The 16,462-nt window shown below is 35.6% G+C and overlaps 4 protein-coding genes across 6 annotated transcripts; 1 reads left to right on the plus strand and 3 right to left on the minus strand.

Annotated features, from left to right (window-relative positions):
• Nucleotides 1-881: 881 nt before the first annotated feature.
• On the minus strand, nt 882-1,723 carry LOC135440991 (uncharacterized). The gene is made up of 3 exons (XM_064700421.1): nt 1,539-1,723; nt 1,330-1,473; nt 882-1,265 (listed from the first exon to the last, which is right to left on the minus strand). The coding sequence occupies exons 1-3, from the start codon at nt 1,683-1,685 to the stop codon at nt 1,200-1,202; spliced, it is 357 nt and encodes a 118-aa protein (XP_064556491.1). The 5' UTR covers nt 1,686-1,723; the 3' UTR covers nt 882-1,199.
• Nucleotides 1,724-2,506: 783 nt separating this feature from the next.
• On the minus strand, nt 2,507-11,531 carry Lgr1 (Leucine-rich repeat-containing G protein-coupled receptor 1). Of its 3 annotated transcripts, none has more exons than XM_064700391.1 (18): nt 11,075-11,531; nt 8,541-8,957; nt 8,235-8,386; nt 8,062-8,157; nt 7,920-7,997; nt 6,539-6,613; nt 6,387-6,452; nt 6,258-6,326; nt 6,116-6,190; nt 5,930-6,047; nt 5,400-5,599; nt 5,175-5,348; nt 4,753-4,905; nt 4,543-4,688; nt 4,257-4,485; nt 3,054-3,249; nt 2,796-2,992; nt 2,507-2,725 (listed from the first exon to the last, which is right to left on the minus strand). In XM_064700391.1, the coding sequence occupies exons 2-18, from the start codon at nt 8,781-8,783 to the stop codon at nt 2,548-2,550; spliced, it is 2,445 nt and encodes an 814-aa protein (XP_064556461.1). In that variant the 5' UTR covers nt 8,784-8,957; nt 11,075-11,531; the 3' UTR covers nt 2,507-2,547. The 3 variants fall into 3 exon arrangements, with proteins under 3 accessions (XP_064556461.1, XP_064556462.1, XP_064556460.1); XM_064700392.1 differs by having other exon boundaries at nt 5,400-5,608; nt 8,083-8,157; nt 11,075-11,528; XM_064700390.1 differs by having other exon boundaries at nt 5,400-5,608; nt 11,075-11,528.
• Nucleotides 11,532-11,914: 383 nt separating this feature from the next.
• Atg8b (Autophagy-related 8b) lies at nt 11,915-12,507 on the plus strand. Its single transcript, XM_064700394.1, has one exon. The coding sequence runs from the start codon at nt 12,027-12,029 to the stop codon at nt 12,399-12,401; it is 375 nt and encodes a 124-aa protein (XP_064556464.1). The 5' UTR covers nt 11,915-12,026; the 3' UTR covers nt 12,402-12,507.
• Nucleotides 12,508-12,910: 403 nt separating this feature from the next.
• Nucleotides 12,911-16,138, minus strand: Pxt (Peroxinectin-like). The gene is made up of 7 exons (XM_064700393.1): nt 15,952-16,138; nt 14,413-15,618; nt 14,024-14,351; nt 13,808-13,964; nt 13,591-13,749; nt 13,203-13,522; nt 12,911-13,136 (listed from the first exon to the last, which is right to left on the minus strand). The coding sequence occupies exons 1-7, from the start codon at nt 16,079-16,081 to the stop codon at nt 13,070-13,072; spliced, it is 2,367 nt and encodes a 788-aa protein (XP_064556463.1). The 5' UTR covers nt 16,082-16,138; the 3' UTR covers nt 12,911-13,069.
• Between the last annotated feature and the right edge of the window lie 324 nt (nt 16,139-16,462).

Here is a 16,462-nt window from a genome sequence, read left to right on the forward strand (position 1 = left end):
TGTTCATTCAAAAGGCCTATCGAACTACTAGCACCAACTGCTTGGAATCAGTGTTGAATAATTTTATACAGTATTCGGCGGGAACAAATTAATTCAAATTATTTGTATATATGAAAGAAATGAAGACTTTTAAATAATTGGGACTTTTCAATAAAATATAATCTTTGGTAAAATAGACTGCTGCTAAATAAGACAACATTGCAGTTATGTAGTTATGCACAGTATTTTAACAAAAGGGTAGCAAAATTTCAACAAATTTCAACCTATATTTATTAATTTCTCCGATAATGTCCACAAATGGACAAAATTTTGCTTCTTGAATCAAGAAAAACGTTCAGCCAGTTTTTAAGAAATTATCATTTTCTATTTTTCTCATTATACCCTATGTTATTGCAAAATAACTAGCTGGCAATATTTATTTAACATTTTTATTCATTAAAATGGCAGCAATATTTTTTTGTAACGGTGCTTAACATGACAAGTAAGAGGCTCTAGTCGGGAGCTCCCGACTAGGGGATTTTTCATTTATTTTTATTACTGCTAAGGCATTTGTTGTTGGTAGAAGAGGGTTCAGGGTATCCCCGTGCATTAACCCTGAGAAAAGAGAAAAGATATTAGGGTTCAATTGCAAGGCTAATTTTTAACGGTTTTGTATGGGTGTAGCAACGAGGTTGCGGCACTGTTGTTCCAATATCTTAAAAACGTGATGTTCGATTTTCATAATTTGTTCATGATTGGTTAGGTGAAACTATAGGCTTTAATCGTGTTTATAAGGTTTTTGGGGCCATTATCCCTAAATTAAGATATTTAATGATCAACCCCTTGGTTTACCCATATTATAAGCTAAAATTCAAAAACAAATTGATGTAGACACTAAATAATTTCATCTTTTGCAATTCTGCATTTAAATTTATTTGGTTTTGTGCTATTCTTTTTCCGATACCAAGTGCCAAAAATCGACCCTAATTTGGCGCACATTATAATTTTTTAAGTATTTTTTATTTTTCTTTAACCTATTTCTTAAAGTCACCCATTTTTACCAAAATGGTTTTCTGATACCAATCGAAATTTAAAATTGTTGATGTAGGCATTTGAAAAAAGCCAATTTATATCCATTTATAAATATACTCGGAAATCTTCCATTGCAGTTCCTGCAGGTAGTTTGTCAAATACAATCGATATAGGATTGGGGCCTTGTGCTACATACGTTGTATAACGCAACCTTTAAATGAATTCGTTCTGACATCGATTTCGCCTTCTTCAAGCTGCATAAAAGAACAAAATTGATAATTTATGTTGTTGAATATTAGTTGGGTTCAAAAAGCATACCTCATCAAAAGCATATATATCTTGATAGCAAGAATGCGATATACATTGCCTTAAGCAGTTTAATTTGGAAACCATAGCTGAATTGGCATTAACACATTGTGAGTTTTGTCCACAGGCTAGCTCGTAATCGTGATAGGTGATTTCCTTTAAAAATAAAACCACATTTATGTATTTGAAAAATCAATAGTCTCTCTTCATGTTATACATACATTTTTGCTTGTTTCTTTGTACGCGTACTCCGGAAAATGAAAAGTTGCTGCCCTAGACTGAGGTTTATTATTCCTAAAGTTTTCTGAAGCACATATGGCAATTTTTATGACAACGATTATACCTAATATACCTGAAAGACGTGACATTTTTGCTCGACTGTCAACCGTCAACAAATCTTGGTATTTCTCACTTAGTATCCTTTTCTTTTGGTATTTTTTCACATGGGGGTGGCATTAAACACATTGGTGGTATTCAAATTAAATATATAATACCAAAAACTCTATTCACAGACAACTGCAGTATCATGTGTTAAAAACCTTTTAATTTCTGTATCAAGTGTACAGACATACATATATTTCTATATATAAAACTGTTTGTCCTGACTGAATGACTTATTGGTGATCAACGCACAGCCCAAACTGTGGTTACCTGATGTGATAAAGGTGCATGTCATGCAAATACGTTTGTATGAATGAAGGAATACCTGTTTCAGTGATTTAGGAAATTTCACCCGCAACAGTGGTAAATTGGCGGAAAACGTGTGTATGAAAGCTGTTTGTTCATTTTTAAAGCTTTTTGAGAAGATTTATTCTATACGTGACACGGGCAAGGCCGGGTTATACCCGCTAGTATATATATATATATATATATTTATCTGAGTAGCAAGAAATTTAAAATTGTGTAAAGACTTATATAAATCAGTGGATATGATAAGAGTGGTATTCGCATATTAAACATCTATTAGACATCTATTAAAACGTTTAATACAAATTCATAGATTCGCTTAAATTTCTTTCGATTATAAATACATTAACCAAGTTAACAATAAAACAAGTATATTTATGAAGAGGATTGGATGCAGTATAAATACGCGAATAATTATTATTACGTTAGCAATAAGGGCCCAAGCAACTTTTTAGGAATAAGTTGTTCCTGCAATATAACCCACCCAAGATAAACTAAAGAGTACACGCAGAACCATAAAAAGTATATTGATAAATAAATCATTTACACATAATCCTCATTATTCTTAAGCATTGTTTGTGTCTCCGCGGGCCCATCTTGTTCGGGCTTTTGGCAAAGTGAATTTCGATGTTCAATGGATCCGCGAATAGTATAATGTGAAGTTCCATGCATCGAATCGCTGTGCTTATATTTAAGTGCGCTCTGGCGACAAATGCCCAATCTGTTGGATTAATTGTGCTCTTATCAGTCAGTGCGTGGGATGTTTAAATGCTTTAGATTCGGATACATACTTGGACAAGAAAGTCAACAAATCCTGTCGATACTGGGATGTTAGGATGGCATACAAATATGGATCCGCGCACGAATTCAAGGGATAAAAGAACACTAGTAATATTTTCGATTTTGTAACATTAATCAACGGGTAACCAGCTAATGCAGTAAGACCAAAAAAGGCAATTGGTGCCCCGCAAGTGAAATTAATAAATACCTGTAAAAATCGAAATGCGACCAATTAATTGAAAATGAGTGAATGTTAAGGACCAACTCACCAAAAGTGCCATTTTCTTGGCCACGCTCATTTCGCCAGGATTGTTGCGTCGTGCACGACGCGTTTCTTGGCCGAGAGAAAGATATATTTGAGAATAGCAAATGGCAATTATTGTAAAAGCCACGAAATTGCAACCCAAAATCATTATCAAATATATGGAATCGTATATATCGCGTTTCTCCATTGGCAGGCAAATACTAAATTAAGTTATATTAAAGAAAATAACAAAATAAATAACAACGGGAAAGAAGAGCTATCTTCGGCACGCCGAAGACTCAATACCCTTGCAGACCCAACCTTTTCATAATGATCATAGTGAATTGTCAGTATCTAAGAAGCACAGGAAAAAAGTTAATGCCGAGTGTCTGGTTAAGATATCTTGAAAAACAAAAGGTTTTTCACACAAGAACTTCATTTTCGACCGATTGTTTATATGGCAGGTTTATGATATAGTAGTCCGATGTAAATAACATTTTGCATAAATAGAGGGAGCATAGTAAAACTAATAAATGCCAAGTCTGGTCAAGATATCTTGAAAAACAAAAAAATTTTCCATACAACAACTTAATTTTCGACCGATCGTTCCTATTGCAGCTATATGATATAGTGGTCCGATCTTAATAGGATTTTCCATATATATGAGGAGCATAGTAAATCTAAAAAATGTCTTGGTTTGGTCAAAATATCTTGATAATCAAAAAAGTTTTTCATATAAGATCTTTCTTTTCACATGTTCGTTTCTATGGCAGCTATATGATATAGTGGTCCGCTCTTAATAGGATTTTGCATATATATGAGGAGAATAATAAAACTGATAAATGCAGAGTTTAGATAAGATATCTGGATGAACAAAAAAGTTTTTCATATAAGAACCTTCTTTTCGCATGCTCGTTTCTATGGCAGCTATATGATATAGTGGTCCGATCCAGCCGGTTCCGACACATGCACTGCGTACAACGGAAAGAGGCACTTCTGCAGTTTCACTTCTGAAGTTTCATAAAAATAGCTTTAAAACTGAGAGACTAGTTCGCATAGAAACAGACAGACGGACATGGCTATATCGACTCGGCTGTTGATCAAGAATATATATACTTTATGGGATCGGAGATGTCTCCTTTTATGCCCTACACTTATTTCACGACAAAACTATGGTACACTCTGCAAGGGTATAGCAACAGTAAAATGCAGTCGAAAACCACCTCACCTGGTAGATGAATAATTACTTATGCCAAACAGGGGCAATGCAGACATAATTATGGAGTAAATCCAGCCCGTTAGCATAATGCCAGCAGCCTGACCCAGCTTGATGCGCTTATTTAGGAACATTGCATGCGTGATCGCAAACCAGCGTTCAATTGTGATAATAGTCAAAGTAAAGACCGACAAATGGCTGGCAAACACGGTTAAGAACCCGGCTATCTTGCAGCCCAATCCTGTGTAAATAACAAAATATATATCTAAAAATGAATGAACATTTGAGAACTACTAACCGTACTGCCAATCAAATGCATAGTTAAAATATTCGCCCATTGAATGTGCATCAATTGAAGCGATAAGCAGCAGATAGAGACCCAAACATAGGTCGGCAAAAGCAAGGTGACATATTAGGAAGCGTGGCACTGATGGGCTTTCTGATCTACAAATGAATATTAGATGATGAGCAAATTTAAATAAATCGAATCCATGACGGCTAAACTTACTTAATGGATAGTATGACAGTAAGAACCGCCACATTACCAACAATAGCTAAGGCAACTACAATCCAGACAGCAATTCGCAGCCACTGATATCCCATGACATCTTCACATGGATTCAGGGCATTTGGCATGGGATAACACTCAATATCTGGGTTTCTGCATTACAAATTTTACTTTAATATATAGCATTAACACTATTTCTACCAAACGTGTCAAAAGAAACTTTTTCAATTTTTAACTTGAAATTATTTTCAAAGTTGAATCATTTTTTAATACATTTTTATTAATTGATTGTTAAATTCGTTTAGTGGCAAAAAAAAATGAAAAGAGAATACTTTTAAAAACTTTTTCCACTCTTATTAGCTAAGGTGTCAAAAGACACCTTGGTAGAAACAGTGTTAATACTTATAATAAGAAACGTTTACCTAAATGTGAAGTTTCCGCAATACTCAGCCAATTGGTCGTCATCTGGATTTATCGTAATCTGCTCATGAAAAATTCCAATGTTGTTCATTGTTGAATCAGCCATGTAGTCATACGAATTGGAAGCCGTGTCGGTCGGTAGATTCTGTAGATCTGCGGCAGTCCCACTTTGGTTTCTATAAAGGCCTATAAATATTTGGTTAATTAGAGCTATTGATCAAACGTACGTATAATGCACTCCTGCCGTTTCTTCCACGGATGTGTTTTTTTTTAGCTTCCTGGCGACATCCCTATGTAAGTCCCGGTCACCATTGCATTGTTCTCTCCATTTTTGTAATTCCTGTAAACGTTGAGCATGCCTCTTGGGATCATGTCTCGACGGGAATTGAAACGCACAGCAATGAAACGAGTGCGTTAAGTGGGCTCTCTGTAAGTTCTGTAATAATTAATGAGTGAAAGAGACGAAAACAATGTGTAGATGGGGATTTCTAGTTCAATTTGCTGAACAAGTTTACTCGCTCATTTTCTGGTCGTGAACTAAATCGGTCATTTAGTTCACTCGTTCAGTTGTTCGTCCAGTTCAGTTATGCAGTCCATCATGAACGATTCGTTGTGAATAGCTGAACGATTGAACTAAATGACCGATTTAGTTCACTTATCACTGAATAAGTTCAGTAGTTCATGTTAATGACCCGTTCAATCGAACTTGGTCTGAACTAAACGGGCCAACTCTAGTTGATATATATGTATGGTATACCTGAAAATTATATATGGAGGGTATCGTTTTCAAAGTATGCGTATTGATTATGTATAATACTTCGACGGTCTGTAGTCCAGCTGATGGCAAGCTGACCAAAGATGTGCTCGAGAGATCTCTATGGTTAAGTGGGAGTATATATATCACGGTTCGTATATTTGTATGCGAATAATTTATGTTACTTACAGTTCTGTTATATCAATTATACCGTAAAATGCATTCGGGTGAACGTCGCTAAGCCTGCGATTATCCTTCAATGAACTGTAATATGTGTTTTACATGAAAGTTATTATTGAAAATTGAAAAATCGTTTTTGCAATCAACTTACAGTTTAGCTATTTTCGAGCCCAAAAAGGCAGAATCATCAATGAAAGTTATGTCGTTATTCGCTAAAACACTTATGAATCAAAACAATTAGTTTGGGAAATACCAATATAACATATATATTTTTACTCACAATTGTGCAGTCTTTACTTGAATAGATTTTGAATCAATTCGAGAAATTTGATTGTTATCGAGATCTCTATATGCATAAATATATATCAATGTTTAGTTGAAAGTTATTCAATTTGTAATTAAATAAAACAATTCCATCTTATGCGCACTTACATCATTTGTAATATATTATTGGGGGGTAAATATCCAAAATCGGGCACACTTGTTAAACCACTATTTATAATGCGTCTAAATAAAAAGGTTAATGTACAATTTAACGTTTATATACATATGTTAACTTTACATTTTCCAAAAACAACAATTATTTCTTGTTTTAAGTATATGAAGGATAGTGGGGATGGATCTTGATCTATTTACAAAACTAACATGCGAAAACTGACATCTCCGTGATAAAAAGAACTGCTGCTAAAAATCGATATTATTCGATTTTGAAAACTCTAGGAGTAATGAGAAAATTAAGCAAATGACATTCCATAGGCTAGACGAAATACATTGTAAATTTGAGACTATTTTCTCGCATTGTCTTCGATATCTCGCCACGCTTATACAGACAGACATAAAGACCTGGTATGAAGACAGTTCGGAGATGATGATGATCAAGACTATACATTTTCAAAGATGCATTTTTATTTTCATATTCGCACAGCTTCATTATAGCAGCTTATGATTTGAAGACTGCATTTTAAGTGTCTCTACTAAATTTGATGCAACCACTAACCATAGAACATATAGATGAGACAACTAGTACAATGAATGTGGACATGAAAAATTGATCCAAACTTGACTTCGTTTTTTTGTCGGGTCCGAGACACGCTCCGAGAGCAAGAGAGTAAGAAATACATATGATTTGTGTGGTAGAACGGCATCGCTGATTTTTATTTTGCTCTCTCTTACACTCAAAGCTCTCTCATTATGTTTAGGGATCGTTTAATCGTATGTGTGTGTATGTGTACGCACAAGCAACAATGCGCACAAGTTTTTCTCTTCTCTTTTGAAGGGACCGGTAATATGAAATAAGAAAGGGTTTGCCACGTCGATGCGAAATTCTTGCATTTTAGCTCGTTATCGTTGGTAAGGGTACCTAAGCGTTCACATGTGTGCATTTAAAATTTTTTGGACTTGCTATGCACGCACACTTGCACACTTTTGTATATGAATAAAAGCATTTATGCGTTTGTGTGCCTAATGGTTGGTTGTAGAGTTGTGTCGTTTAGTTCAGACCAAGTTCGATTGAACGGTCATTATGAACTAAATGGCCGATTTAGTTCACGACCAGAAAATGAACGAGTGAACCTATTCAGCAAATTGAACTAGAAATGCCCGCACTAGTTGGTTGCCCGCCTTTCCGATTCAAATTTGACAAGATTTCAAGTTTTTGGGATTTGTGAATTTCGAGCTCTACACACAATGTTCTATGGTTAGTCAGTCAAGCTGAATGTATAAACAATAAATATTTTTCTAATGTTGTGATAAGACAATTCTATCTAACGCTTGTTAGAGTGAATGTCCTCGCGATATAGGGCTTTTTACTTACATAATTTCAATAGTGTCGGAAATTCCCGCAAATACATTTTTGGATAGGTAAGTTAGTTTTGGAGCATTTGAAATATAGCTATAAATAATATAAAATGGTAATTTACGATAAACATTATATAAAATGGTAATTTTTGATGTACATTGCTTTCACATAGACATACATGGTACGCAGAACTGTTAAGTTGGAGAAGGCTCCGTTCTGTATAGTTTCAAGTTGCAGACAGTCTATAAAGGCACTACAAAGACACAAATATGGCACATACATTGTTTTGAAATATGTAAATTTAATTCGCAGGATTCAAGTATTACTCACACATCTAATAAGGTGGTGGCATACACCTTCAAACCCATCGACCGCAACCGCGGCAAACCCGCTGATGCAATTGTGAGCCTTGGCAGAGGCAACTTTAATGTTTGCGGCACGCGTGTCAGGGCTTCGCCCTCGCATCGGCACTCAAACTCGTTCTGCTCGAAAGTAAGATTTTATAAAATAAACCATATTAAAAAGTTATAAAAGTTACACGGCTTAAAGCATATACTATCTATGCTCCTATAAGAATGAACTGTGTGTATACTGCTTGGAATTATTAAAGGCATTTGTAATCGAGCATCCACTTACCTGATTAGTTGCTTCCCAGCAGCAACACTTCCAAACGGAAGCATCGCTCGTCGGATTCGTTGACATGGTCGCGACGGACATATCAGTTTCATTGCCAATATCGATCGACAGATTATTAAAATAGGTATTAAACCCGTTCTGGCTATCATAGCAATTAGTATTTGCTTGATGCGTGCCATGGGCCAGTGAAAGCAAAACGAATGTTAAAATATCAAATTGGGATATTATTGGCATGCACTTCATTTTCGTTCAAGTGCACATTAAATAAGTATTATTCTTATTGTTTTAGGCTTTCCTCTCCTCGCTGTTCACCTGCTATAGAGTCAACACTATATGTTCTCGGTATGTCAGATGTCGTCTTTTGGTTCATTTTGTTAGTTGCATTCAAGTGCGACTAGGTGTAGATTGATTGCTCCGCTAAGGATCAAAGACCAAAGAAAATATGGAAGAAAATTAAAATTGTTTAAATTTTCAAGTATTTGTAAAAGAAACAAGTAAGAGGTTCTAGTCGGGAGCTCCCGACTATGGGATATCCTGAACCCTCTTCTTCCAACAGGCGATAGGTATAAAATGAAAGATACTTGATATATATATATATATACTATTCTAGGAGCTACATGTCAAGTTTGGTGACTCTAGCTCTTGTTATTTACCAAAATTGCTCAAAAAACTGGATTTCGATATCGATTTTTTTATCCATTACTTGGAAACGGGGCAAGTTATCGAATATCGGAAGCAAACTCGATCTGCGCGGGCACTAGGAGGACCTACAGCTAAAATTTCAAGTCTCTAGCTCTTATAGGTTCTGAGATCCTTACGATCATACATACGGACGGACGGACGGACGGACATGGCTAAATCGACTCGGCTGTTGATGCTGATCAGGAATATATACACTTTATGGGATCGGAGATGCTTGCTTCTGCCTTTGCACAAATACATTATACCCTTTTTATACAAGCACAAGATAAATCAAAGTCTTAAATAACATATAAAACTATAAGCAATTATTATATATATTCATATTTAAGACAATAATTATAATATATATTTTTAAATGAAGATGATCAATTTAAGAATACAAATATTTAATATCAAAATTATTTATTTTTTATTTTAAGTGCATAAAAATTGAAATTAAAATGGGAACATTTAATTTTAATTATGAATGCCTATTGATTTAAACATGAATAATATTTTATATAAATATTTACACATTTACTTTTAAATTTAAACATATTTATTTTAAAAACGATTTGTATTTAAATACAATATTAAACAATTTAAAATTTATTTAAAGTAACATGCCTACACGTTTAAATGAAATATGCATTTACATTTAACTATGTTACTTTTTAATTTAAATATTATAAATAAAAAAAAACAGTTAAAAGTATTTGAATTTAATATGAACTGTATTCATGTTTAATATTTTTTCACTTTAATATTAATTTGTGGAAATTAATATGTGAATTAAATATGATAAACACTAATTTAAATATGTTTATACTAAAAATAAATTTAAATATGGCACTATTTAGGTTTAATAAAATAGGCAAAAGATATTGAAATCTAAGTGTAAATAATACAATTTACAATGATTTTTTATTGTGTGTCGTTATAATTAGTTAAGAAACATTTCTAAGTTTTGATTATCCATATCTATTTACCGCATAGTTGGACAGAAATCAGGCTCGAGTTCATACATAGTATATATATATATATATATATATATATATATATATATATATCTGTACCTATAAAGCGAACAGCGAGTTTACAAAAGAGAGCCTCAAAAATTTTGCACCTTTTGCTGATGAAGCTGTGAATTAAAATTTCACGTATGGCGACGACATGTTTGATTGACTTTTCAATTTATATAGTTATGATTCGATGCCGTGAATATTGTTTAACTTGCAAACTGTGAACCGAAACCGAACACATATGTATGTATATCTTCACTATAATTACAAAAGCAAACAAAGCTATGCAAGTATTTTGCCTAATAGAACAATGGGGGTGTCTTAGACCCGAATAATAAACCTTTCCCATTTTGCTTCAGTTACGCAGCTTTAAATTAAATCTCAAAAAATTAATACGTACGTATATTTACACGCTTGTTGGATGATTTTATCAATATAATCCCGAGCAAGACAAAGGCAAACAAATATTTGTTAATTAAAAATGTTGAAAAATAGACAAACATTTGTCGGCGCCGCTTTCGTTTCATTACGTCTTCTTCTTATTTCATTGAAAAAAGCTCTATTGCGCTTAATTTTTCTACTTAAGTACACAAATATTCATGAAGTCTTTGAGACTACAAAAAAAAATGATTTAAGTCGCAGATTTTCTCAGCTGAGCAAACTATTGATTACAAGTTTCAAATAACTTATATTATTACGTTGGTTTAATCAAGAACAAAATGAAATAAATAAATCATAAGTAAATAAAAATTAAATACACGTGTTAATTTTTTTTATTTCTTTAACTTGACTTGTAAAAGTTTTTGATTTTTATAGAAGATTAACACTTACCACTAATTAATTAATGTACATTATTCACGATTTCTGAATTCAGTTTTGCCCGCAAGTCAAATTGAAGTCAATAAATTTTGAATGCCACGCCGTAGCCGAAAACTATAATTGGATTTCATTTACATTTGACCTCCGCTGACCAAAGTTTACGTGGGAAGTGCAAAATTGTGCATGTGCACATGTCGATTTTCTATTTAGTCTAAGAAAATTTTTGTTTAGTTCTTGTTTAGGTTTTCCTTGCCTATAATTTATTTCGACTGCTTTTATTCGAATTGTATTAGATCACATAAGCATTTCTATTAATCGGAATACGGATTTTCACTGCTGCCTGGCGCAAGAAATTTTCTATCGCCCGCTGTGCAAAATTTTGGTAACTCTCTCGACTTTCGTGTCGGACCGTTTTACCGTAGCCGACTTTATACACCTGTTGAATAGCCACAACTGAAATTGAAATCTGATTAGCAAGAGCAGCTTCAATGGAAACCGGAAATCAGAAATATACAAATCGCAGACGACACCGTCTATACCATATATCAAAGCGAGCCGAGTGACAGAACCGAGCGAACGCAGAGAGCACATCCAAGCTATTACGGCTACGGTAAATGTTTGAGAAAATAAGCTCTTAAAGCTAACAAAGTTCAAGGCTTTGGTTTTTAGCTTTCCGTAGGTGTACAACTTTTACTATTGCTTTGGTAAAAGCTTTCGTTTTTATGGGCCGCCTACTCAGTAGCCAGCTCCGTCAGGGTAGCTCAAATCGGATTGCTCTGTGTAGATGCTTGAAAGCCGTTAACATAGTGTGCTTTTAAAACTGAAAATTTCAAATATGTATCCCGGATAACAATCACATATTTTGAACGAAGCGCAAACCAAAATCATATCTGAACAGCAGCACTTATTTACAAAAATTTTAACTGATATTATATTTGATTTTATTACTAAAACAATTTCCAAGATGAATGTGAATTTCCAGTTTAAGAAGGATCATTCATTTGAAAAGCGTCGCGCAGAAGGCGACAAAATACGCAGAAAGTATCCTGATCGCGTGCCTGTCATCGTGGAAAAGGCACCAAAGACACGTCATGCAGCTCTGGATAAAAAGAAATATTTGGTTCCCAATGATCTGACAGTTGGTCAGTTCTACTTTCTTATCCGTAAACGCATTAATCTCCGTCCGGACGACGCTCTGTTTTTCTTCGTTAACAGTGTCATTCCTCCGACATCGGCTTCAATGGGCTTATTGTACCATGAGCACCGTGATAAGGACTTTTTCTTGTACATGGCTTACTCCGATGAGAATGTCTACGGGCATGAACAATATGATACATAGTTTGTAAATGCTGCAAAACTATCTTCCGGTATGGTTAACAATTTCAAATGTTATCTAGTTTACAAAAATTGCAGTCCTTCAATAAAATAGTTTTTGTTTAGAACAATTTTCTAGTGCAGTTAAATCACAACTTTAACAAGAATTATATTCTAAAACTGAAAATTGTAAGTGAGACTATTTTCGGTATTTCTAGTTTTTGGACTACTTCAGAGCCTCGAACGTAACGTATCAGAGCGGACATCCGCAATTAATATTGAACATGATATAAGACTTATGTTATTAGTACGTTAAATCAACAATTGACAAATGTAAAATCACTAAATGGTAATAAAACCACGAAACATTCGGAAACTATTACCAACTATATTATGATTTGGATTTGTAAGAATTGTACGTATTGAATAGAAGGGGTGGCTACCAAAGATTAATCTATTTTCCTTATTTATTACACATTCAAAACTCTTTAAAAAGGGCAGTTGTGAATATTTAATACTTCTCTTCGCATAGAGTTAATGTTTCTGAAAATTACTGTATATTTTAAAGGGTGTCTTCACAAATTCACCTTATACAATTTTTACTTAAGGTAATTACAGGGTTAAAACAAAATAAATATAATTAAACCACGAAGCTGGCAACGACAAATAAATAAAAAGCCATATGAGCATTATTTAGGTACGCCACATATTTAAATCAACTGTAGGAAGGTTTGGATCATCGCAACGTATTAGCCTATTACTGCAAAGAGATGATTTATATTGGGGTTAATCGATTATCGGCTAATCATCGAAATGATCAGCTTACCCAGGAAAGTCGGCGAGTACGAATCCAGCCAAAGGCACCGAATGTAATGTCAAGTGATCGGCATTATCGCAGATCAAACGTCCGATTGTGGCCTTTCGCACTTCCTGCAGTTGAGCTGGTCGAAATGCTGCTGGATTTACCTTATCGTTATATTCGTAGTAATACCGATCTCCATGCTTAAAACGAGCAAACTGATCGGCAATAATTTCGGCAAAAGTGATCCCAACGATACCGCCTTCAACAGCTTTTTCCAGCAAGCCGCCTACCCATAAATCAATATCATCAGGCGTCCTATAGACCCGAGCAAGTTTTTCGCCAATCTAAGAAGATTCAATAGTTTTGAGATATTTACATTTAGAAAGCAAAAGTAAACGCTACAAATACTCACATCTCTTGGAAGCTGACCAAAATTTTTCAGCTTTGGAGCTCCCATTACTTCAAGGTAGTCATTATAGGAGCGCAGGCCCTGGTCGCGACCCCGTTGTATATTTATTGCGGCCAAATCTAATCCAAACGGACTGTGACCGCGAAAGAGAAATCTACTGAGCTACGATTTAAGGACATGAATGTTTTTTTTGCCATTTGAATTGTTTTAATACACTTACACCATGTGTAATAGAACTGTCGACTTGTTGCATTGGCTGCGTGTAAAGCGTTTGTAGCATATCATCGTAGAACTCGCGCTTTCGCATGCGAGAAGGATTAAACATAACATCCGGAATATTAATGACTTCATCATGTATGCGAAATTTACCGTCGACACTAAAGACAAGAGTTAGTAAAGATTAAATTTTTTTCACAGTATAATCTGTATTGCTTGCCTAGAATGACCCATTCGAAAAGCAGCTCCCGAGAACTCATTAGTAATAGCTGGATTAACATCAACGTTATAGTCGGTTGAATATCCCTGCTGGTGGGGCATCAAACGAAATCTTTTCATTTGCTGGGATCCAATAACTGCAGGGAGGTACTCATTGTATGTAATGTGCTGTAGCTCCGCAATCACAATGCGGCGAGCCTCTTGATAAAGCCATTCGTCGTTCGCCGACGGATTTAATTCAGCCAAGATGTCGGCAACGCGATTATGCTCACGTGCGAAAACAATTTGCAGTGTGATCAGAGAGATAATTTGATTTGTGCGACCATCGCCTTGAAACATGGAATTACATACATATATATTATGATTGTGACAGTTGGAAGATCCACTCACCCGACTTAAAACACGTGTTACCCGGCTCCGCGCTGCCACACGCATCCTTGTCACTAGTTAGGGGCAGCAAATCACGACCAAAATCATTAAACATGTGTAATCGGCCGCCATGGAAAGTGCGCAAGTCACGTGCCGACTGCTCATTGGACCCATATATGGGCGAGGCATCTAAGAAGTGGGTTACTTTGCTCCGTTGCTTTCCGTAGCCTAACTGACAGTCGGCACTGGGCGCCAGTGATAGTCTTACCAGGTTCAAACAGCGCACGCCAAAGGCGCTATAAAATTCATCGTTTTCGGATACCGGTATCGGCAGACAGGCAAAGTGCCTTTTTTCTGGCGGCAAAATGCTTTTGCCTCCCGGCGAGCAACATTGCACTAAGCCACCATTTTCATCGAGACGCACCGAAGCCGATTGAGAAACATCATGGGCCAATAATTGCCCAAATTGCATTACCAACTGGTTGTACTTTGGGTGGGGTCGATGAAGATCGGCGAACAGAGCGCTAGAAATTTCACGAGCGCTTAACAAAGAAGTTCCATCGCTTGAATGAGCGCGAGGAGTCCAAATCCCATCTTCATAGGCTGGGGGAAGCAGACGCTCCATTGGCTGGCCAGCAGCACCCCAATGCGAACGCTGGGGTAGCGGATTATTGCAAGTGCCATCCATACTCCGGAAGTGGTGTCTACCCCGACAAATCGGGCGTGTTTGGCAGTGCTGAGCCAACGGCGTCTTTGAAAATTGTACTGGCACATTGTTTGTGATGAGGTCATCGAGCGGCACCTGTTCCTTCTTGCCAAACACTTGACTGGCAATTACCAATTCAAGCGCACTGTTCGACAGTGCAAAGTTATGCAAATCTTCCTTGGGTGTCGATTGAAATACGATACCATGAGTAAAATCTGGATGCCCACGCAGGACCGGCATTTGGGCAACGCCGTGCATTAGATGCTCAAAATTCTTACGTGCTTCTTCAAGCACATCAGGTGGCAAAAATGATGGAATCGTTGCCCGACGTGCCTTATTTTGTTGCGCCGTGTGGTTTTGGCCAGTTTCGCAGCAATAACCAAATTTGCCGGCGGGCAGATCGCAAATTTGTGGCTTCTCGTGGTCCCCCATGCGGACATGAGCGGGACATTGAATTTGTGGTACACAGTTTACAGATGTGCAAGTTTTACACATTTTAAGCAATCCACTTCTAGCGACATCTGCAATATACATATATACCACATATGTATATCATTCGAACTGTATATATAAATGCCTTTATACATGTAATAACCCAATGTACATGCATACATACACATGAATTACTTTGCTTATAACTTATAAGCATAATAATTTATACATATGTATGTTTGTATGCTTGTACATTAGTGTCCAACTTGACCGACAAAATTATACGATAGAGTGAGATAGCCATAATTCAAATTGGAACTGTATATGAATCCGCCATTATGTATTGGGTGTTATTCCGACTACTAAATTTATACCTTTACCGTCTAACAGCTTAGACCTTACAACGTAACACCTGATCTTACCCGCATCGTGACTGTGCTCTTCCACACCATTCAAATCATTTTTGCGAATCGAGAGTGCGCCAACAAAGTATAATTGTGCAAGTACATGCACAAGATGGCAATACATTAACAAAACATATAAGCTCCGCATTTCAGTCAACCCCGAATACTTGGTTAGATGTACAAGAACAGGAAATGAAGTTAATTCAACTATATAACGGTGCTTCTTAAATAATGTGACCACGTATGTAAAGTTGAATATACCTCAAAAAGAAAAAATACCAAAAATATTCTATATTAAGAACTTTTATTAAAAATACTTAGTATTATGTTGATATATATTCTATGATGTAGTAAGAATATGTGTAGTCTTTCCCCTTGTGTATGTACCCAAGTAAGTTATAAAGTTTCCAAATGATTTCAAGGGCAGTACATATCCCATTTAGCTTATAAAATGCTGTTCTACACAACATACCAGAAAGTTACAGACAACATATTAAAAGGGCTAACTTCGTTTTATTTTTACCGATAT

Source organism: Drosophila montana, unplaced genomic scaffold, assembly GCF_035044405.1.
Source record: "Drosophila montana isolate Dmon_TW-CO22-7 unplaced genomic scaffold, ASM3504440v1 contig_1761_1, whole genome shotgun sequence".
In the NCBI taxonomy this organism is placed as follows: Eukaryota; Metazoa; Arthropoda; class Insecta; order Diptera; family Drosophilidae; genus Drosophila; species Drosophila montana.

Bases quoted from the DNA above. Each gene is read 5' to 3' on its own strand.
- Pxt (XM_064700393.1), bottom strand. From the start codon at position 16,081: ATGCGGAGCTTATATGTTTTGTTAATGTATTGCCATCTTGTGCATGTA. The intron at 13,965-14,023 runs GCAAGCAATACA...TCTTGTCTTTAG, and splicing joins TTTCGAATGGGTCATTCTAG to TGTCGACGGTAAATTTCGCA. The intron at 13,523-13,590 runs GTGAGTATTTGT...GAATCTTCTTAG, and splicing joins TTGGTCAGCTTCCAAGAGAT to ATTGGCGAAAAACTTGCTCG.
- LOC135440991 (XM_064700421.1), bottom strand. From the start codon at position 1,685: ATGTCACGTCTTTCAGGTATATTAGGTATAATCGTTGTCATAAAAATT. The intron at 1,474-1,538 runs GTATGTATAACA...TTATTTTTAAAG, and splicing joins ACAAAGAAACAAGCAAAAAT to GAAATCACCTATCACGATTA. The intron at 1,266-1,329 runs GTATGCTTTTTG...TCTTTTATGCAG, and splicing joins ATATATATGCTTTTGATGAG to CTTGAAGAAGGCGAAATCGA.
- Atg8b (XM_064700394.1), top strand. From the start codon at position 12,027: ATGAATGTGAATTTCCAGTTTAAGAAGGATCATTCATTTGAAAAGCGT.
- Lgr1 (XM_064700390.1), bottom strand. From the start codon at position 8,783: ATGAAGTGCATGCCAATAATATCCCAATTTGATATTTTAACATTCGTT. The intron at 5,349-5,399 runs GTACGTTTGATC...AGGCCTTTATAG, and splicing joins ACGGCAGGAGTGCATTATAC to AAACCAAAGTGGGACTGCCG. The intron at 3,250-4,256 runs GTGAGGTGGTTT...AACTTAATTTAG, and splicing joins AGTAATTATTCATCTACCAG to TATTTGCCTGCCAATGGAGA.